The 23,397-nt window shown below is 40.4% G+C and overlaps 1 protein-coding gene across 1 annotated transcript in view; it reads right to left on the minus strand.

Annotated features, from left to right (window-relative positions):
- The window catches only part of CFTR (CF transmembrane conductance regulator), a 143,957-nt gene that overhangs the window by 104,609 nt on the left and 15,951 nt on the right, over positions 1–23,397 (minus strand). The window contains exons 3-7 of the mRNA XM_075929158.2: positions 20,877–20,988; positions 6,120–6,335; positions 3,409–3,498; positions 1,232–1,395; positions 439–564 (exon numbers count right to left, since the gene is read on the minus strand). Coding sequence (XP_075785273.2) covers positions 439–564; positions 1,232–1,395; positions 3,409–3,498; positions 6,120–6,335; positions 20,877–20,988 — 708 coding nt within the window. The remainder of the gene's footprint in view (positions 1–438; positions 565–1,231; positions 1,396–3,408; positions 3,499–6,119; positions 6,336–20,876; positions 20,989–23,397) is intronic.

Consider the following 23,397-nt stretch of genomic DNA (forward strand, 5'->3'; position numbering starts at 1 on the left):
TTTCATAACCATCAAAGTTTTAGAGATAAAGAACAGTTGTTTCTGAGCCCAGAAAGAGCCTTTTTTCTCTGCATTCCTTTTAGACTACATGAAATACCCTCTGAGTGTGGGTAATTTGTTTCATACAGCAAGATGAAAATAAAAGACCAATGAACCATCTCTACGCAAGCCCAGTCATTAAGAGTTGTTTATATCAAATGCTTTGGAGAAAGCAAAAAACAAAATCTGTATAATATACTAGATACACTGGGGGAAAATGAAACCATGGGGCGGGAATGTTCCTTCCACCCACAGCTGATGGCCCGTTTATGAAGGATGAATATTGATGGGTCTTGTTTCCTAACTAATGTAATCACAGATGCTATTCATAGGCATCTAAGAATTTTAATTTTTTTTTTACACCTTGTAGAAATGAGACTGACAAATGAATAAACTTACTCTCGAAGACTTTCAATCATTTTTTCCATTGCATCTTCCCAACAATAAGCTTTAACTGACTGTATATTCTCAATTATTTCTGAAGTGATCACAAGTCTCTCATTTGTCTTTCCTGCCCTCCTGTCTCTGTAAAATAACACATTAAAATACTAGTGAAAAATTTGCATTAAAAGCACAATTATATATTATGAAAAAACAAACACTAGTAGGTAGGACTCAAATAAATGTCAGTGAGTCTTCATATTGTATAAAAATTCTCACTACTTTCCACATATTAAACACTCAACTTTTTGTATTAGCATACTGAGTGTTAACAAATAAGAACATGAACATCCAAATTCTGATTAAGAGGCAATGTGGAGCTCACAACGAAAGCAGGGTCATACCTCCTCTGCCATTTTAAGGGGCAAATTATTCTAGTTTTATTAATTTATGATATACATATCAGTGGGAATGCCAGTATGTTATTTCCTATATCCTGGTGTGTAACCAACCAAAACCTAGATTAAGTACCAAGATTTGGAAACACACAGGTACAAATTCTGTGATTTACTCACAAGGAGCCACATTGATTTCAGTCAGAAATATTCCCCATATGTGAAATAATCTTACAAACTAATTACCAATTAATTATTTGTATACTAGTCTATTAAAGATACACATCAGCATTAGCCCAATAATATTTTTCTACTTTTTGAACAAAGTAATATTCCTAAGTGAGGACCCTAAAGCTCATAAGCCAATATATCTTGTGAAAACACAATTATTTAGAATAGCTTTTAAACTTTCTCACCTGTACTTCATCATCATTCGTCCTAACCAGGCCTGGAAAAGGGCCACGAGTATCAGAAAAGCAAATCCACAAAACGCTGACCACTCTAACATTTCCCATAGCAGGCCCACCAGTAGAACCACTTGTAAAGGTGCAATCCATACAAAGTGAGCCAGTGCCAGCCCCTGCAAAAATCCACATTAAAAATAGGCAGACAAATGAGACCGGGGGCGCTATTGAGATAATACTCTGAACAATTTACACAAAGAATAGCAAAAGAATTTCCAGTAGTAAAACAAGTTTATAAAGGAGATCTTGTGGTTCTGAGCACACAGCAATGTGGGTGTTAATTACACTGAGGACATACCAATGAATATATACATTCCACACATGAGCTTTGTTTTCCTTTTTCCCAAGGGACAAAGTTCAATCCACAATTCTCCTCAATGTAATATAAATAAAAGGTGAAATCCTGGCCCTATGTATACGTGTAGAGCTTCAAAGCAAGCAGGATTCCCTCCCCTTCCCATTTTTAGTCAATGCCAGATGAGAAGAAATATATGCAAGAACCTATGGAAAATTATTTAAGTTATGGAAGGTAACTGTTCATTTGATGAAAGCACGACTAAGAGGGTGTGTGCAATTAATTCAAAACAGCCTGCTCCCTATACACTCGACTTCCTCATTTGTTTTTTTCCTAAGACAGATTTAGGGACAACTCCTGTAGTCCAGAGAGTCAAATAATGCCACGGATAAAGCACCCCCTCAGAGACCAGAAACCTCATAAGTACTAGGCAATAATGACTGGTACATACCATGAGAGAGATACAGAAGCAGCCTAGAATTCCCCTTTGTGACTTGGAAGCTCTTTGGTTTTGGGAGCAGGGGCAAGAGAGCAGTTGAGGGTGAGGCAGATGAAACCTACAATATCCAGGCCCTAGAAACTCATAGCTCTTTGCCATACAAGATGAATGGTAGGAGTACAAGTCACTACCACACTAACATTTATATGATAGCATCACGATGTGTAGACTACCCCCACTTGTGTGAAAAAATATGCAAATGAGGCAAAGCGTGGAATAATAAATAAGGCTCCGTTTTTGCGCAAAAAACCCCTCTTGTGCAAGAGCCATTCTTCCTCTTTTTTCAGGAAGAATGGCTCTTGCGCAAGAGGGGTTTTTTGCGCAAAAGCCTCTTGTGCAAAAAGTGGCTGCTCATTAATTATGCAAATAGGCACTGCAATATTCCATGCTTTGCCTCATTTGCATATTTATTGTGCAACACAGCACAGTATAGACCTAGCCCATAGATTCTGAGGGAGCTATGCTATCAGGAGGATTGGAGAGGGATACACAAGATAGTCAGGGCTGGCTTTATCATGAGGTGAACCGAGGCGGCTGCCTCAGGTGCCAGACTGTGGGGGAGGGAGGTGCCACTAGGACCCAGAGTGTAGAAAATTATGTCTGCTGCTGCATATGTTTTCTTTCTGCGCTAGATGCACAGAGATGGTGGAGTGCCATGAGAGAAGTAGAACAGGAAGAAGGCAGAATTGAGATCTTTCAATGTTTTGGCCCAAGGGAAGGGGAATGGGGGCGTCATTTGAGCTCCCCGCCGCAGGTGCAAAAATGTTGTGGGCCAGCCATGAAGATAGTATCTATCTAATGTGAAAGCTTTGTACTTGTACCTACAATAGCTGATTGCCTTCTGAGTATCACATGAGAAGTTCCACTCTTCCTGTCTTCCTCACACCTCAGCCTTATGCCAGCTGTAGGAGGAAGTGGCATGCTGATCTCCCAGTAGGATGATCAGTCAATCTGTAACTTGAAATCCATGGAATTTCTAGGCCCTTCCATCAACTGAACAACACACAGAATTGTACAGTCCACATGCTACAAGAGACACCCTTTACTTTCCAGGTTTGTGCTGCTACCTGGCTGTCTTGCGTACAGGAGATGGGAGATCGTGTGGTTTGAATCAGCCTCTCCTGACTCCACATGCACATATAATATAGGTGGGAATGTAGTTTGAGATTTTCTTAAGATGAACACAGCTCACCTGAGCTGGCCATTTATTGCCATTACTTGACTGCAGTCAAAATGGTGCTAACACTTCTAAAACTGTTTGACGTTTTGCAATGACACGCTTTTGTTTCTGTCCATTCCAAGTACAAGAGCTTAAATGAGCAATCAGTGACATACCTCATCAAATTTGTTCAGATTGTTGGAAAGGAGACTAATGAGTTGTCCGGTGCTTATTTTATCTAGGACTCTACTTGACAGTTTTAAGGTCTGCAAAATGAAACAAAACAGCAGATGAATGACCTTGTAACTTACTTGACTAAAAAAGAATAAATAAAAATAAAATACTAGTAATTAACAGCCAATGAAACAATAATAGAGATGTTTCACTTGTTATCTTTATTACAAAGAAAAACACTTAATAAATCCGTTTTATTTATGCTACTAAAGTTTTATGTATTCGTTTTATTACTTTGCAAATATTGACCTTTTTCCTACCTCACTTTTACTTTGTTGCATATTTCTGTCAATAAGGTGAGACTGAATTTTTCATGAGTGTTCTGTGCATAGGCTCAAATCCTCTACAGTGCACATCTTCATGAGAATTTACTGGTAGACTGTGAAACTTGCAATGAGGAGCAATAACAGTCACTCCGGAGTTAAAATTGGGTTCTGTTTGGCATGTAACATAGAATTTCAACCTCTTTGTTTTTATATAAAAATTCATACTTGTCCTGTCCCAAATTTCCAGCACAAAATCTCTGAGTAAACTGAAATCTTTTGAGTATTTTCCCATAAATCTATTACTGGGGTTCTAAGTTATATTTAGTCAACAAACAGTATTTTACATTACATATTCTGAGTATTATAGTGTTTCGGCTTCAGGTAGCTTAAAAACAAACTATAGAAGGCCGAAAAGATGTGTATGAATGCAGAAACGGGTCTGGGTTTATATAATTGCTTTAACGGCAAGAAGAAAACAATTCTTACCACTACTCTTCACATAACTATATCTTTATGCTAAACAGTTAGCTAATGGGGAACAAGATATACTTGGCTATTTCTGCTCTTTGACAAATTATGAAGAAAGCTTTTTGAATAGTTTAGGGGAGGGCAGACCCAACAATGGGGATGGGGAGCAAAGGGAACAGTTGCCCCAGGGCCCAACGATTCAAAAGGCTTGGGTCTCTCAACTGCTGCCACTACAACAAGAGCGGGAGCAGCCAGAGTTCCAGGCTCTTTAAATTGCCACCAGAGCAGCACACAGCATACTCCAAGTGGCTCAGGGGGCTGGGTGAGAGACTAACATGGCACACTTGGCTACCCCCAGCCCAACCCCTTCCAGGAGAACAGAACTGCCCCTCGCCCCCCACCTTGCGCAGGGGCCGGGCAAGTCTGTCAGCCCTCCTCCAGATGTTCCAGGAATCCCAAACTTATGATTGACTGACACAATGCACAAGAAATGGGCATTACTAACCCAGGAGAAAATGATTTTTGACAAAATAGCAGCTTTTTTGTGGAAGAGCAAGATACCATTGTTCAAGAGATTTGTTCCACATTTTCACAAAGTAAAAACTAAAGATTCTGTTCTTCATCAAACCAGTGGCTCACTTTGGCTAGGAAGCCAAGTGTATAAGTAGGTTTGGGGACTGGAACCATACAGCCTGAAGCTATTTCTACATGAGCACTGTTGTCAGTATAGCTTATGTTGCTCAGAGGAATGAAAAGAACCACCTCTTTCAGCAACGTAAATTACATTGACAGAAACACCTGCGTGAACAGAGCTATGTTGGCAGAAGATATTCTCATGTTGACATAGCTACTGCCACATGTTGGAGGTGGATTAATTATGTTGATGGGAAAGCTTTCTCCTATTTGCATAGTGTGGCTGCATGGATACAGCCGTGCTGCTGTAAGCTTGCTACTACAGACATAGCCAAAGACTATCACTGGATGTGATCTGAAAAATATATTATTTTTGCTAGTTTTGACAGTTTTCATCTTAGGATAATTGCTTGCACACTGATTCAATTGTAATGAGGGATGCGGTCTTTTGTAAATGCATCATTATAAAGCTGCCGTAGTGTGAGTGTGCACAAGATATTCTTCATCACAGGTAATTTTGAATAGGTAAGGAGAGCCATTACCATAGAATGAGCTATGAACTAAAATCTATTCTAGCACAATCCTTCTTTCATACATATACAGCTCCATCACCAGTGCCCTGCACTGGCTCAAAATCTGCTTGTTTTTAGACTGCAGCAGAGGAATTACTCATACATTTGGCTAAATATAGCTACATTTTGATAAAAATTCCACTCCTTTTGAGATCTGTACATTTGCAAAACAGAATAGTTTTTGGACATCACTTGCTACACATTTTTCAGAGGAAGGAAGAATCTTTGTAGACAGATAATTTTAGGGCACCACCTTCTAAATATAATGCACATATGGGCACCATAAAAAGTTGGCATTTGCCAACTATTACTTCATATTACTATGTGAGATATTATAGGGGATTTCCCTAGACTCAATATAGAACATAACTGTTATGAGTGTGTGATATCTGTTGCAAAATGTTTACCTTTTAATGGTAACCACTGAATGTTTCCAATTCTGTACATCAACAGTATCAATCTGAGGACAGCTTTGAGCCACTTAAAAGAAAACCTTCAAAATAAGAGCCAATAAATAACTGGGATGCAGGAAACTGCATACTGTAAGGTAGCTTTTTCTTGTGATTTACATTCACTTTATTATTAAAACATGATCCCTTCTATAGTTTATTGCCTAAATCTTCCCCTCTTCTGAAAGTGTTCTTGTGCTAGCAGCATAGACTAAATACAATAATTTTGCTTTCTTATTCATTAAGATGAAAGTGAAAAAGCTACCTTTTTGTAAATTAAGCTAAACATGGCTATTCTCATTTGCATTCCTATATGATGAAGTCCAAATATAGCAGGATGCAGAAGCAGTGTCCTCACTGTGAAGAGAAGACACAGGCCTATGCCCAGATAGTAAGCTATGGATCGCTCATGGGAGTTGTTGGGATCATAGGAGGCTATTATTCTTCCCAGTAAAAGAGGCTGCACAGCTTTGGTGACTTCCTGCAGAAGAAGACAAGAGAAAATAGTTTGTTACCATAATTTTTTTTTGGAACAGACAACTTTTTAATTTCAAGCTGCATCAGCCATTCAATTATAGAATATCATAACCAAGGATGCTTGCTCTCTTCACAGTGCAAATTAAAAGATACAATAACTATACAGCACTTGATTCACCATTGTTTTATTCCAGATTTATGAGTTTTTTGCTGCTGTAACTCCACTGAAGCTGGCTCTTTAACCCGGCTCCCCCCAGCACCTGATCCTGCTCCCCCTTGCTGCCTCTCTCTAATAGAGGCAGCAAGGGTGGGGGGAGGGAAGCAACTAGTCAAGTCACTAGTTGACTATCGGATAAGCATTTGCTTATCGGATAGTCGACTAGTCATTTATATCCCTATTCCTTTCCATGCATTCTATCTCAAAAGTCACTAAACAAAGATGCTAAAAGCACCTGAGTTCCTTCAGGTCACTTTCTCTTTTATATTCTGTGTAAACCACAGAACAGTTCTGAAATACAAATGAGCTCAATTGTTTATTAGTGTTAAAAACTTTGTATATATGTGTGTGTCCTCTTCTCATCCTGTTACTGTTTCTCTTCCAGCAAAGAAAGTGAGTGTCAAATACTAAGCAATCAGACAGTTGCAAAACTCTATTTGCACAGATGTGTGATGCACTGTAAATGTTCCAAAGTGGCGCCCCCAAGCTATGGGGTGGCAGGAAAAGTCAACATGCAGGAAGAGAAGGAGAGAGGAACTAGTGAAGCTCAGTTGTAAATCAGGTTTTTAAATGATAAATACATCAGGACTTTCCCCTTTGATTTTTCTTTTCCTCTCTACACTCTTTAAATTACTATTGGTTATCATGACGAGAGCATTACCAACTGCTTTTATATCATGTGCTAAAATTTCATCAGAATAGAAAAGTTAGCTATCTGTTTCAACACAGGAAATGAAAGTTTATACCCTGAATAGACCACCTGTGTTAAGTACTACCTTTCTTGGATTAAATATATTGTGTCAACACAAATACTGTAAACGTGAGTCCTGGTTTGACAAAGCTGATAGTGTTCTTAGTAGGGAGAATGAGGAGTATTTATGAAACACGTACACACGCAACCTTAGGCAGCTGCGTTAAGACCATCTGCATCTATAAGCAGCAAATCACATTTTCATATATCTCATAAAAATACAAAATCACCTTTCAAGGACATGGGCAGTGCTTTGTTTCACATTCCATGACATTCCAATTTAAGTTTTGTACATCTGTCTTAAACAGCATGTACTCTAGTATTTACAGTTTATTCCATTGTATGCATCAGTGGAAATACCATGCTCTGCTACTGCTTGTTATGTATATAGAGATATTAAATATGTTTTAGCTTATTGAAGCAAAGTGGTTTACAGGAATATACAATGAATAATGACTGGCACTATGCCACATCATTTGCTATATCATGTTGGCAGGGGAGGTAGAAAAGAATTTATACTGTTTTCCAAGAGAGATTATATATATATATATATATGAGAAACTGATATTTAATGTACACAGAGAAAGGTAAATTTTGGGGCAGGGAGTTTTTATATTGTTCTGTCCTGTAATTCTGACAAGTTAACAGCTAACAAACATTAAAATAACTTGTCTATCATGGTATGAGATATGTGAACCTGTTTTTCAATGGGATTATTCAAGAGAATATTCACCTGCTGAGTCATTCTATATTCCACAGACATTAATTATGGAAATGTAACGCTGGAGATAACCCAGATATTTCATCAAGTCCATCTTACTACATTTTAGGCAGAACCATGTAAACCTGGGTGACCTCTGACAAGGATTTGTCCCAACTGTTCTTAAAATCCTCCAGTGGTAAAGCTTCCAGGCCTGGTCTACAGTAGTCCAAAATTAGCCCCACAAGGTTGAATTTGTAAACTATGTATCCACACTACCAAGTCCATTATTCAGGAATTAGGGGCCACTGAATTCAAATTCTGTAGTCCTGATTTTCCTGAGGAATAACACTGTTCCCAAACTTGTAAGTCTGAAATAATATTAGTGTGGATGTTCCAGTGCCATTAATTCAAACTAATTGGCTTCTGGGAGGCCTCCCACAGCTCCTCAGAGTGGTTCCAGGAGCATTCTAAGTCCAAAGCAGCACGTTCACATTAATTGAGTCTTCCTCAGACTAAATTTGTTTTTTCCCCTGTAGTGAGGGCACAGAACTTCAAATCTGTAAAATCAAGTGCCCAGAAATCAAATTTAGTAAATTCAGAATAATCTTCTAGTGTAGACATGGCCCCAGTGATTTCAGTGTGAGCAGGGCTTGAAAACAAAACAAACAATTTTGACAGAGGTTTTTTCACTCAGTGATTGCCATGAAAACCAAGAGCTTTATCTCTTTGTCATAAAAGGTATGGAATTTGCATCCAATGTGCTATGTTCACACTCATCGTTAATCTGATGGTCAGTGATTTCTTAAGCAAATGAGAATGTGGGCAATATGTATGACCAAGCTGTGAATTAGCTTTGGAAGCCTACTGCTGTTCTGTCCACACCTACTTTCAAATTCTGCTTTACTGAAGAGATTTCCTTGAGGAAATTACCTTTCACATAGACACATTCCCAACTCATCCCCGAGATACAGACATTTATTTTTCTCATTTCTAAAGTCTAAGACTCTCTCCAAGCTACCGCCACCAAATATCTAATAATACACACACAACTAGTTGAATCAGATTTGTTTTCCTGATGCTAAACTTCAGTGGAGACTGGGCTACACGTCTGTGGCCACCTAGTTACCTTTCATTTGGAGGAAGAAGTTAATATGGGATATTAGCTAATTTTGTATATTTACAAGGAGATTGCAGTTAGAAAACCTGGTTTAGGAGAGTTCCACAATATTTTAGGATACATTCTTACAGGTTTTTTGTTCATTTGTTTTACAAAGCCTGAAGTCTTCCCTCAGACTTCAGTGGGAATTGTGCTCATGAGACTTTGGCTAAGATTCCCCTTGCTGGCCCTATCCTAATGCTCTAATTGTTAGCCTTCGTTTTTCAGCAGTCACTTTAAGAAGTATTTTTTCACTCTGTCAGGTAGCTAGTTTCTAATACATGCAATATATTCAACATTTGTATTAACATTTTAAACACTGTACACAACCATGTTTTGCAGAATACAGAGCTCTCGTATGCTGTAGCACAATTTGTCAGTTTACTATTGTCTTCTTGTTAAATGTCTTTATGAAAAAAAATTAGGTCCAGAACCTTCATTTAAATGGCTGAGCATAAGTTTGATTTCTCTTGTTTTTGTGAGTTTGAGCCAGACTCTTGCAGACTCATTGCTATATACTAGCAAACCTTGAACCAAATACATGTTACAAAGGACTCATTGAACTGTCAGTGTTTCTGCATTTCCTTTTCCCATCTTTGCTGATTACAAGGTATTTTGTATAAACAGAAATTTCTCTTTCCTAATCAGTTTTCAAAGCTAATCCTCCTGCCATTCAAAGATAGTACAATTCAGTGCTTGTGACACAAAAATGTTCCCCTGTTGATGAATTATTAGGTCAAAAATATCCACCCAAACCCCTCAAAAATTCAGGGTTTAAAGACAGCCCATTACTACTTGCCTCTCCTTAATTCCCACACCAAGAAACTCTCTCTCACTGCCTGAAAGGTATGCTAATAATATGTCAGGATCCTTTAAAATAGGCATAGATAATAAGTCACTAAGAATCATAATGCCACTGTATAAATGCATGGCATAACCGCACCTTGAAAACTGTGTGCAGTTCTGGTTGCCCCATCTAAAAAATATTATATTAGAATTGGAGAAGGTATAAAAGAAGAGCAGCAAAAATGATTGGGACACAGGACAGCTTCCAGATGTGGACAGATTAAAAGAAGTATGAACGTTCACTTTGGAAAAGAGATGTGTGCATGAGAGTCGGGGAGAAAATATGATGGATGTCTATAAAATCATGAAAGTGAATAAGGAAGTGCTATTTTCCCTTTCACATAGAAGAAGAATCAGAGCAGGTTTAAAACAAACAAAAGGAAGTACTTCTTCACACAGTCATCTCGTGGTACTTGTTGCTGGGGACATTGGGAAGGCTAAGACTATAAATGGCTTAAAAAAACAAAACAAAACAAAAAAACACTCAATAATTGCCCTGTTTGGTTCATCTGCCATTGGCTACTGACAGCAGACATAATAATGGGCTAGGTGGTCTGACCTAGAATGCCCATTCTTAATTTTCTTTTAAACCTGACTGCTCTCCTTTTGCACAGCCCCTCTTCACCTCTAAGGGAGTTGAGGGGTAGAAGTAGCCCAGACAGTATCTCCTGAGAAGCTGATAAAATTCCATGAGTGCATTTGGGCATTATGATTATTTGGAGTTGAGAATATGTGAAATTCGGTTGGCGTGACTGTTAATCTTGCCTGAATGGGCGATTTCCTTAGCTTTTAATGATTATATACAAAAGAAATGCATTTGTTCAATCTGTTGTCAAAGATGATGGATTAATTTTCTGTGGGAATACAGACCTCCCTCCCCTCACCCCAAACCTCTACATGCCCCTCAAAAGCAACCAGAGTGAAGCAGACAAAAGCCAATTCAGGCTACTGTGTACAGATACAGTATACCCTCCTAGTCGATGAGCAGCCACAATCTGCACTACTTGAATCTTTTCAGTAGCCCCAAATGGGGGAGGGTAAAACAATCAAATCTAGAAGTAAAAACATAATAGAAAGCCAAAATAAAGCCTGAATCCAAGAGAAATGTGTGCAACATCAGCACTTTCATTCAGTGGGTCAGCTCATGTCTCCAGACACCAAAAACATGCATACTTACATAAGAACATAAGAACAGCCGTACTGGGTCAGACCAAAGGTCCATCTAGCCCAGTATCCTGTCTTCCGACAGTGGCCAGCACCAGGTGCCCCAGAGAGAGTGGACCGAAGACAATGATCAAGTGATTTGTCTCCTGCCATCCCTCTCCAGCCTATGACAAACAGAGGCCAGGGACACCAATTCTATCCCCTGGCTAATAGCCTTTTATAGACCTAACCTCCATGAAATTATCTAACTTCTCTTTAAACTCTGTTATAGTCCTAGCTTTCACAGCCTCCTCTGGCAAGGAGTTCCACAGGTTGACTACACGCTGTGTGAAGAACTTTCTTTTATTAGTTTTAAACCTGCTCCCCATTCATTTCATTTGGTGTCCTCTAGTTCTTCTATTTAGGGAACTAATAAATAACTTTTCTTTATTGTCCCTCTCCATACCACTAATGATTTTATATACCTCTATCATATCCCCCCTCAGTCTCCTCTTTTCTAAACTGAAAAGTCCCAGTCGCTTTAACTTCTCCTCATATGGGACCCGTTCCAAACCTCTAATCATTTTAGTTGCCCTTTTCTGAACCTTTTCCAAGGCCAAAATATCTTTTTTAAGGTGAGGAGACCACATCTGTACACAGTATTCAAGATGTGGGCATACCATAGTTTTATACACGGGCAGTAAGATATTCTGGGTCTTATTTTCTATCCCTTTCTTAATAATTCCTAGCATCCTATTTGCCTTTTTGACCGCCGCTGCACACTTTATGGAAGTTTTCAGAGAACTATCCACAATAACTCCAAGATCTCTTTCCTGATTTGTCGTAGCCAAATTAGCCCCCATCATACTGTACGTATAGCTGGGATTATTTTTCCCGATGTGCATTACTTTACATTTCATTTGTCATTTTGTTGCCCAATCGCTCAGTTTGGTGAGATCTTTTTGGAGTCCCTCACAGTCTGCTTCTGTTTTGACTATCCTAAACAGTTTGGTATCATCCTCAAACTTTACCACCTCACTGCTTACCCCTTTCTCCAGATCATTTATGAATAAGTTGAAAAGGATTGGTCCCAGGGCTGACCCTTGGGGGACACCACTAGTTACCCCTCTCCGTTCTGAAAATGTACTATTTATTCCTACCCTTTGTTTCCTGTCTTTTAACCAGTTCTCAATCCAAGAAAGGACCTTCCCTCTTATCCCATGGCCATGTAATTTACACAAGAGCCTTGGCGAGGGACCTTGTCAAAGGCTTTCTGAAAATCTAAGTATACTATATCTACTGGATCCCCCTTGTCCGCATGTTTGTTAACCCCTTCAAAGAACTCTAATAGATTAGTAAGACATGATTTCCCTTTACAGAAACCATGTTGACTTTTGTCCAACAAATTATATTCTTCTACATGCCTCACAGTTTTATTCTTTACTATTGTTTTGACTAATTTGCCCGGTACTGAAGTTAGGTCTGTAATTGCCAGGATCACCTCTAGAGCCCTTTTTAAATATTGGTGTCACATTGGCTACCTTCCAGTCATTAGGTACGGAAACCGATTTAAAGGATAGGTTACAAAACACAGATAATAGTTCAGCAATTTCCCATTTGAGTTCTTTTAGAACCCTTGGATGAATGCCATCCAGTCCCGGAGATTTGTTAACATTAAGTTTTTCTATTTGTTCCAAAACCTCCTCTAATGACACTTCAATCCAGGACAGTTCCTCAGATTCACCACCCACAAAGGACGGTGCAGATTCGGGAATCTCCCCAATGTCCTCAGCCGTGAAGACTGAAGCAAAGAAATCATTTAGTTTCTCTGCAATGGCTTTATCGTCCTTGATTGCTCCTTTTATAGCTCGATCATCTAGGGGACCCACAGGTTTTTTAGCAGGGTTCCTGCTTCTAATGTACTTAAACATTTTGTTATTTCTTTTTGAGTTTTTGGCTAGCTGTTCCTCAAAATCTTTTTGCTTATTACATTTTTATACTTGATTTTACAGTGTTTGTTCCTTTCTATTTATCTAGGATTGGACTTCCTCTTCTTAAAAGATACCTTTTTGTCCCTCACTGCTTCTTTTACATGGTGGTTAAGCCACGGTGACTCTTTTTTAGGTCTCTTGCTATGTTTTTTAATTTGGGGTATACATTTAAGTTGGGCCTCTATTATGGTGTCTTTAAAAAGTTTCCATGCAGCTTGCAGGGATCTGGCTCTAATCATTGTGCCTTTTAATTTCTGTTTAACTAACCTCATTTTTGTGTAATTCCCCTTTTTGAAATTAAATGCCAGGGTGCTGGACTGCTGAGGTGTTCTTCCCACCACAGGAATGTTAAATGTTATTATATTATGGTCACTATTTCCAAGTGGTCCTGTAAGCGTTATCTCCTGGACCTCATCCTGTGCTCCACTCAGGACTAAATCGAGAATTGCCTCTCCCCTTGTGGGTTCCTGCACCAGCTGCTCTAAGAAGCAGTCATTTAAGCCATTGAGAAATGTTATCTCTTTTTCTCTTCCTGAGGTGACATGTATCCAGTAATATGGGGATAATTAAAATCCCTCATATTATTATAGAGTTCTTTATTTTGGTAGCCTCTCTAATCTCCCTCAGCATTTCAATGTCAGTATCGCTGTCCTGGTCAGGTGGTCGGTAATATATTCCTACTGCTAATTTCTTATTGTTGGAGCATGGAATTACTATCCATAGCGATTCTATGGAACATGTTGATTCATTTAATATTTTTATTTCATTTGATTCTACATTGTCTTTCACAATGTGCCACCCCACCACCCACCCGGCCTGCTCTATCCTTTCAATATATTTTATATCCCGGTATGATTGTGTCCCACAGATTTTCCTCATTCCAGATTTCCATCATTTCAGTGATGCCTATTATGTCAATCTCCTTTAATACGAGGTACTCTAGTTCACCTATCTTATTAGTCAGACTCCTAGCATTTGTGTAGAAGCACTTTAAAAATTTGCCACTGCTTATTTGTCTGCCCTTCCCTGATGCATTGGATTCCTTTATATGCGGTTGTTTGTCTGCTCTGGCCCATGGTTTGTCCTCTCCCCTCCTCTCTTTCTGACTATAGCTTAGAGAATCTCTATCAATAGATTCTCCTCTAAGAGAAGTCTCCCTTCGATTTACTTGCATCTCAGCACCAATCAACTTCCCCCATCTCTTAGTTTAAAAACTGCTCTACGGCCTTTTTAATGTTTAGTGCCAGCAGTCTGGTTCCACCCTGGGTTAGGTGGAGCCCATCCTTCCTGTATAGGCTCCCCCTCTTCCAAAAGTGTCCCCAGTTCCTAATAAATCCAAACCCCTCTTCCCTACATCATCGTCTCATCTCCGCATTGAGACTCTTAAGCTCTGCCTGTCTACCTGGCCCTGCGCATGGAATTGGAAGCATTTCCGAGAATGCCACCATAGAGGTCCTTGATTTCAGTCTCTTTCCTAGCAGCCTAAATTTGGCCTCCAGGACACCTCTCCTACCCTTCCCTACGTCATTGGTAGCTACATGTACCACGACCACCGGCTCCTCCCCAGCACTACACATAAGTCTATCTAGATGCCTCAAGAGATCCGCAACCTTCACACCAGGCAGGCAAGTGACCATTCGGTTCTCCCGGTCATCGCAAACCCAACTATCTATAGTGATAAAAATGTAGCCGTGTTAGTCTTTTTTAATTGTATCCTTTGGTATATATGGTTGTGACTACTTTCTTCCACTATTTGATCTGAGGAAGTGGGTCTGGCCCACGAAAGCTCATCATCTAATAAACCATCTTGTTAGTCTTTAAAGTGCTACATTGTCCAACTATCTATGTTTCTAACGATTGAATCACCCACTACTAACACCTGCCTCTTCCTAACAACTGGCATTCCCTCCCCCTCAGAGGTATCCTCAGTGCGAGAGGATACCGCAACATCCTCTGGAAGGAGGGTCCCAACTACGGGATGGTTTCCCTCTGTTCCGTTGAGACTTTCATCCTCTTTAAGAGCACTGGGGCTCTCAGACTGGAGGTGGGACAGTACTACAGTGTCCCGGAAAGTCTCACCAACATATCTCTCTACCTCCCTTAGCTCCTCCAGTTCAGCCACCCTGGCCTCCAAAGCCCAAACTCGGTCTCTGAGGGTCAGGAGCTCCTTGCAACGGGTGCACACATACGTCACCCGCCCACAGGGCAGATAATCATACATGTTACACTCGATGCAATAAACAGGATAGCCCCCACTCTGCTGCTGGGCTTCTGTATCCATTTTTCTTATGAATAAGTTTAAGTATAAACTGGGCTTCTTTTTAAATCTCTGGAATATAGATTATTATAAGAGTTATGTTTTAAAGAAGGTCAAAAGTCACTAGCGCCCTCTAACCTTCCTCTCCAAACTCCCTGTTAGCTCCCTGGTCGCTGACTCACAGGCTTATATAGCTCTGGCAGCCCCTCCCCTGACTGAGGCTCAGCAAATTAACAGAGGCTTCTAGATTTCAAACCTTTTAGTAGCTCCTTCAAACAAACCAACCAACCAACCAACCAACCAGACAAATACAAGCTCAGCACAAAGCAAATAACTCCCCCCCCCCCACACACACACACAAACACACACTACAGACAGCACTACTACTTACCACAAGGGTCCCGTTTTTACTCCTCTTTTACCTGGAGAACTCCCTCTCCAAACTCCCTGTTAGCTGCTCCTGTTCACAGTTTCTTCTCTTTCTTTTAGTACAGTTGCATTGAACATGGAATTTTTAAAAACTATTCACTTTCAGTACTATAGCTCCCTTATTTTTCCACAGGCCCTTTGCTTTTTCCAGTTCTTTCCCATCAGATTAGCTTCTCCTCTTTCTTTCTTTTTCCTCTTTCTCTCTTTCTGTTCTATTCTCTCACCCATTTCCTCATCTGCATTATTATGTATTTGTATATTCCAATAGCATCTTCTCCAATCAAGAATCTGGGTACCAACATGCTAGGCACTGGACAAATAAACAAAGGTGGTCCAAGTCCCAGTCTCTTTGTCCGTACAAAGAGAGAGGGAGAATTGGTTGAATCCTCAGCTCTTATTTTCATGCTTTGCACACCCTTGGCAATACAAAATAGTCAGAAAGCTGACTTACAGGGGTAACCAAGTACATCCCATGAAACAGAAAAGAACTTTGTGGTGTACAATTTCTGTAGACTTCTCTAAATCACCCATCCTCTCTTACCCTTCATTCAGGTGGTAAACATGAAGCCAATTGCATACTTCTCTCCAACAAGATCCTTAGGGCATGTCTACACTAGGAAATTATTTTGAAATAACTAACTCCTGAAATAGCTATTTTGAAATAGCATATCCACACTACAGGGAAGCCTTGAAATTAGTCCAAGGCAGGCTCCCTTAATGTGAATGTGTTACCTCAACTTAGAAGCCCAGGAAGCACTGGGGAGTAATTACTTTGAATGACTCTGGGAAGTAGTTATTTTGAAATAGCAGCAGTGGAGCATCCATGCTACCACTATTTTGAAATAACTATTTTTAAATAAGCATTATTCCTTGTTATTTTAAATAACCAGACTCTTATTGCAAAATAATGGGCTTGGTAGTGTGGACACTCCATTTGAAATAACTCCCTAGTGTAGATCAGGGCTTACTGGAGTAGCTTCTGGATACAGACTATAATTTAGAGGAGCCCTGAGGCTGTTGCAAATTATACTAGGCACAGGGACTATTTAAGATACTAACCAACTTTTCCCCACAATAGGCCTGTGCAAAATACGGCCTATCGCATCTGGCTTGTGGATACAGTGGGGAGCCCCAGACATGCTCTCAGCTTGCTCTGCCCCACCCACACATCGCTCAGAAACATGGCTGCCAGGCAGTTTTCCTTTAAAATCTGTGAGCCTGGAGGGGAAGAGGCTTTAGGAACTGCTTCCACCCCCAGCACAATCTCACTGGCCAATGTTTCAATAACAGGCAGCCAGGAAACACCACACCCTCTCCCCTCTGGGGCTGGTAGTTATTCACATAGCACATAGTTGCAGCCTGTGAGGGGATAAGGCAGGCAGGAAGGCTGCTTCAGGCTGCTGACTGGTAAGTCTCCTGGCCAGTACCTCTGGCACCGCAGCCCCCCCTCCCCCAACCCTCTGCCCCCCACTCCTGTTCTCTACTCTACATACCTAAATCCTCTGTGTCCCCTCCTGCACCCATATCCTCTCCCAGATCTGGCACCCCAATTCCCTGCCCCAGATCATTGTCCCCTTCTACTCTACTCACAACCCAAACCCCTGCAACTCAATCCCCTGCATAACTTCCTATACCCCAATTCCCTGTCTTAGGTCACACCCCAACACCCTGCACCCCACTTCAGTGCCCCAGGTCAAAACCGCCTCCTTTACCCAAACTCCCTCCCTTTCCCCAAGCTCCCTTCTGCACCCAACCTCCATCCCAGACCCTACACCTCCATTAATATCATGGAAGAATGCAGCCCTCGACCACTTTCCAAATTCTTGGTTCTTCAAAGATTATTGCCCACCCTTGCCCCACACCTTTCCTCTTCTGTGCACCTGAGGACTGAACCCAATATCTGTCCATGCAGAAATTGTCTGTCTGATTATCTATAGCTAGAAAACAATTATTTTTTTGTAGATGTGGTTAGCAAGCGCACCATTTCGGGAGGTTAGGCAGGTCAGAAGCTGTGTACTCTGGGACGTGGCTTGCTTTTCATCCCATTCCCAAGACGCTAAAGGAGTGAGGGGAAAGTGCTTATATTCCATACATGCCTCTCATATTTGGCTGGCAAAGGGAGCTCACCAGCCAGGTGTAAGAGGCATGCACGGATTGCAAGCACTTTCCCCTCACTCCCTTAGTGTCAAGGGAATGAGATAAAAAGTAACCCATGTCCCGGAGCGCACAGCTGCTGTCCTACCTAGCCTTCCAAAATAGTGCTGTTGGTGGTTAGAGAATTTTGATGAGCAGATTTTTAAATGAAAATCAGTCATCTAACTTTTACATTAACTTAAAAATTCCATAAATGTGATTATTCAGCATTGAGTCTTTTAAAAAGAAAACATAACCCAACACAACAAAAACCAGGACTATGTAGCACTTTAAAGACTAACAACACAACAGAGCTCTTAAAATACCAAACTATATGTGGCTGATGTGAATGGCTCCAAATTTCCATTTGGGATGTGAAGAACTAGTCAACTATCCAATAAGCAAATGCTTATCAAATAGTCAACAGGTTAGTTAACTAGTCACTTCCCTCCTTTCTGCCTCTATCGGAAAGAAGCAGCAAGGACAAGGGAAGAGGAAGGGGTATTTCAAAGCAGCAGTGCCACGTGGAGCCTGCGGCCAGATCCCGGGCTCCACGCAGCGCTGCTGTTTTGAAATGCCACGTGCAGCCTGGGGCCAGCTGGGGTGTCCCCAGGCTTCTCGCAGCGTTTCAAAGTGCCAGAACCACATAGAGCCCAGGATCAGCTACCAACTCACCAGGTGACCCCAGGCTCCACACGGTGTTGATGCTTTGAAACATCATGTGGAGCCTGATGCTGTGATCCCCACAGCTTTTCAAAGCAGCAGCACTCCACGGAGCCCAGGGTCAGCGGGGGAGTCCCCAGCTGACCCTGGGCTCCACATGGCGCTTTTGTCATTAAAATGCAGGAACAGCCGTAGGGCTGTTGCTACATTTCAAAGGCAGAGGCACCCTATCAACTAATCGAATAGTCGATGCAAAATGCAACAACTACACATTAGTAAATTACTCTCAATTTAACATCCCTAATTTCCATTCAATACTATTTTGTGCATTAAGAATGGTTACCCTTAACTTCTAAGAACACTTGGGGTATGTCTACACTACCACCCTAGTTCGAACTAGGGTGGTAGTGTAGACATACCCTTGAAGATTTACCAAGCATTGCTTGAGTCGTTAACTCAATTATTTATTGTTTCTTGGAAAATAAAATGAAAAATGTACATGTGTCATTGAAATCATTGCTCTGGGATGGGGCTGTGGATGAGGGGTTCAGTATGCAGGCTGACCTGGAAAGAGAGGACTACCACAGCCCTCTCACACTGCAGCAGCTTGGGGCCAGGTGAAAATTGCCTCTCCCTTGCCACTGCAGCTCCAGCAGGCACACCCGGGGGAGGGATCCATACCCCCCAGCTGGGGAAGATCCAGGTTCCTCTGCCCCCCATGCTCCACAGACAGAGCAAGGAATCCAGCAAACTGTGCTCTTTCTCTTCACTCCCTGATGAAGAGGAACAGCCAGCAATGTCCTTGTATGACTAGAGGGAGGGGGAGCTTCAGTGCTCCCCCCAGTCCCTAAAGGGCGCCTGGGAAGTGTGGGAGATTCAGGAAGTACCAGACTGGGGGCTCCCATCCAGATTCTCATCCAGTCCCTTTCACCTGCCTAGTGATTCTGTCTCTTTTCTGAATGTCTTTATGAGAAAGAATCCCATTCCAGCCACATCCCATTTTTCTGGCAAAACCAAACCCTTACCTTGCTTTAAGTTATGAAAACAGGAAGATATCTATCAAATTTGGTGGTCCTAGCTCTTACTGTTTAGGAGTTTAGGAGAACAGACAGACAGACTCATTCTTTCAAATATATAGTACATATATAGTTAATTCTAATATATTTTTCACAAAAGGACGTGTTCACTGAATAGTTTTTGTAATGCAAGTAGCGGGATTAACCAATAAAGGTATGTAATCAACACTTAATTTTCTTTTCAGGTTCAAACAGAATGCTATACTGAAACGTAAGTTTTACAGTTTCCCACTTCTTCATTGTATTGTTGTCTTTGATTTCCTGACTCCGCATTTTTTGTCTAGGGATATCCAGAGCTATCCAGTTAAATCAGCTATATGAAATACCACTCTTTTATTATTGACAAATTTGTATTGTAATAAATATGCACATACTGCCTCAGAACTTTTTAGTTGTAATGATATCAATCAAGATTTGGCTTCAAACTACTGAAAAAGATGTGTTATTTAGACTTATCATTCAAGAATAAAAAAGAAGGAAATGACACAATGTAAAAAGCTTGTATCACTCCCACATTCATGTAATCAGAAGCCATTGTCTATGGCATCTCACCATTGTACACCTCTTTTGGGTCAAATATTGCTCTGTGATGTACTAGCAGAAATACAAAAGAAACTTCAATAATTCCAGTACAGTCATTCCACATTTATACCAGTGTTTATTTCCACATACTAATGACTATTGCAACATCAGCAATAAACCTGTTGTCTTTGTTTGATCATAATGCCTCCTTGACCTTACCCACAATGTGCAAAAATAATTGTTAGTTTCTGTAATCTGCAGTCTAAATTGAAATTAAAATAAAATGCCAATATGAATTAAATTCCCTTTGATATAAATGGGAGATGCTCATGCAGATCATAAGTAGAATGCAATAATTTATTTCATATTGATAAAAATATCTTACAGCACTTAATTACAAAGGACATTAAGGAACTTTGTACTTTATAGGCTGCATGTTAAAACCAGGGTCCTCGTACATTTCTGGAGTTCAAGGCACCAAGAGCCAATTGTGCACCTCTATAAACTATGTATACTCTGCCTCCCCAGCATCTGAAGAATTTGTGCCTTTGTAATATTCACACTCAATGTCACAAAAATGTAGTATGATTAGCATGAGTCCTCAATAATTTAGCAATCATCAGGATTCAGAGCTCATTCAAACAAGAACAAATCTTACCCCTAAATATAATATTATTCCATAGAACATAAATTTCCAGAAAAAGCATCGTCGAAGAGCATTAATAAGTTTGGGTTTTTTCTTTGAAGTTGCCAGCTCCCTGTCCCATTCTCTGAAAAGGAACCAAAAAACAAGACCATTTAGTTGTGTGAGCAAACACGTGAGTCTACAGCTCTAACATAGTTCAATTCACTCAAGTATATCCAAGGAGATTTAGCTAAGGTGGCTGATGAAACAAAGCCTTGTGGAGACCCCAAAGATCTGACCCTCATTGACTTGATAGCTCAATAAAAGTTCAAACCTAGTTCACCCACATATTTGGCAGATTTATATACTCAGCCATACATCACTCTGCAGGGAATTAATTCATGAAAAGGTCACATTGTATGTTTTAAAGAAACCTGCTGTACTTCTTAAGACCAATGCACAAATAATAGGCAAATAAAAGTTTTGGAGCTCCTCCATTCCCTAGCAAGAAGAAAACAAAGAGAAGCTATTCTAAAAAAGTGACTTTTTAAAAAAATGGGCTGCCTGTGTTTTTGTCACCACTGAAGAGACTTTTTGAAGGCAGCCTCATAGTGTAAAGTACATCTTCTGACAGAAACAAAGAGAAGAGTATTATTTATACAAATTATGTATTTGATAACTTACAAACTAAAAGCATCAATTTACAACGTGAAGTGCATTCAAATGGAAAAATAAAGGTACTAGATATTTCCTGTAGAAATTTTACCTTGTGTCAATATGTACTAACCATCACTAAAGTGCTCAGTGCAATACAAAATGGCAGAGCATGGTGACTAGTGATTTGGGGTGCCCAATTAAAGACAAGGGAACTAATTTTCAGCAGGCAGATGCTCTGCCCAATCCAGTGGGGGAGAGAATGGAGCTTCTCCCCCACTGGATTGGGCAGAGTTCACAATGCAGATCCAATCTGTCCTGGATGACAGGAATAGACATCATGGAGCTTACCAACAAAAAGAAAAAGTATGTACAAAAGCGCCTAAATTAATCCCAGTCAATGGAAGTTAGAATGTTATCCCTAGAAGACCTGAGTCTGAAACTCCTACATTAGCTTCTCATTTAGGACTCATTCCTATAAACCAGGGGTCTCCAAACTTTTCAGCCCGAGGGCCGCATTAACTATCAAACAGCAGTTCGGGGGCCGACTACACACTTGAGGTCCAAATAAAAAACAATCAAAACATGGATGTTGTTTTTAATTATTTATTTAATATTATTTTATTCAGTTATTATTTAATAACACATTGATACACTACACATGAACACCTGTATTAGTGTGAATGGTGAAATTGTTTCCTGGATGCCAAAATAGCAGACATTTCTGGCTTTAGATTTGTTGTCCCTAACATCAACAGTGACCTGAGATTATCATCGGACAAGTTTGTTCTCAAATTGTTCTTCACGTATTTCATTCTTGAAAATGTTTGTTCACACAGGTATGTTGTTCCAAAGATTGAAAGGTACCTTGATGCAAAAGTTTTGACATTAGGAAAGTCTTCCTTGGGCAAAAACTGGTAAAAACCCACCAGTCCTATTTTGAACTTGTCCCTAAGGAGGTCATTTGCTTTATATATAAGATGGCGTTATATCATCTCATTGACTGTGAACGGAAGTAGAAAAAGTAAGCAGCGAATAAGGTTTTGCAATGTAATGATCGGTTGGAAAACATAACGCACTACTGCGTGCCTCTATTTTAATTCGGTAAAAACATAACGTCCACATAAGTGGCGGCTGATCTTGGCAGGATACACGTAAATTTCCGTAATTTTTTTCCGTAGACAAAAAGGTCTCCACGGGCCGGATGAGAGGGCCTCGCGGGCCACATCCGGCCCGCGGGCCGCAGTTTGGAGACCCCTGCTATAAACGCTCCATAGGTGACAATGTTTCCAGGGCCAGCACAATACAAAGGAATTCCTTAAGAGCCACTGCATACACAAAAGTCCCATTTGATGTAATAGGGATTTCATAAGCACGCCTGTAGTGCAGGCCATCTGTTTGTGTTAGCAATGGTAGACTTGGAATGAAGAGTACATTTTAAGAAGAGATTTCAACAGAGAGATTGTGGTTGTCTGTTACAATTGAAGGGGGAATGAATTGTGAGGGATAAGTTAAAGCATGAAAGAGAGCACAAAGATGAGAATGGGGAAAGAATACAATCGGAGCAGTGAGGAGTAAAAGCACTATCAGAGTGCAGAAATGGGAGCAGAGATGTAGGCAACAGCACATTAATACAAAGGCCTTGCAAGAAAGGACGAGATGCCGGAACAAGATACAAGTCAGTGGATTTTTAGCTGTGGTTGCAAGTTAAGGAGGACAAAGTGCTGATCAGGAAGGCTGGGGCAGAGAAGGCTGCCTACGAGAAATAAGGAAACAAACAACATTTTAACTCTGGAGACATCAAGGAAAGGATGGAATATTTTTGGATGCTATAGAACAAACAAACAAACAAACAAACAAGATTTGGTGATGATGTGATTATGGTGGGGAGGAAGAAGGT

This window comes from Pelodiscus sinensis, chromosome 1 (genome assembly GCF_052426305.1).
Source record: "Pelodiscus sinensis isolate ZL-2025 chromosome 1, ASM5242630v1, whole genome shotgun sequence".
Lineage (NCBI taxonomy): Eukaryota > Metazoa > Chordata > Testudines > Trionychidae > Pelodiscus > Pelodiscus sinensis.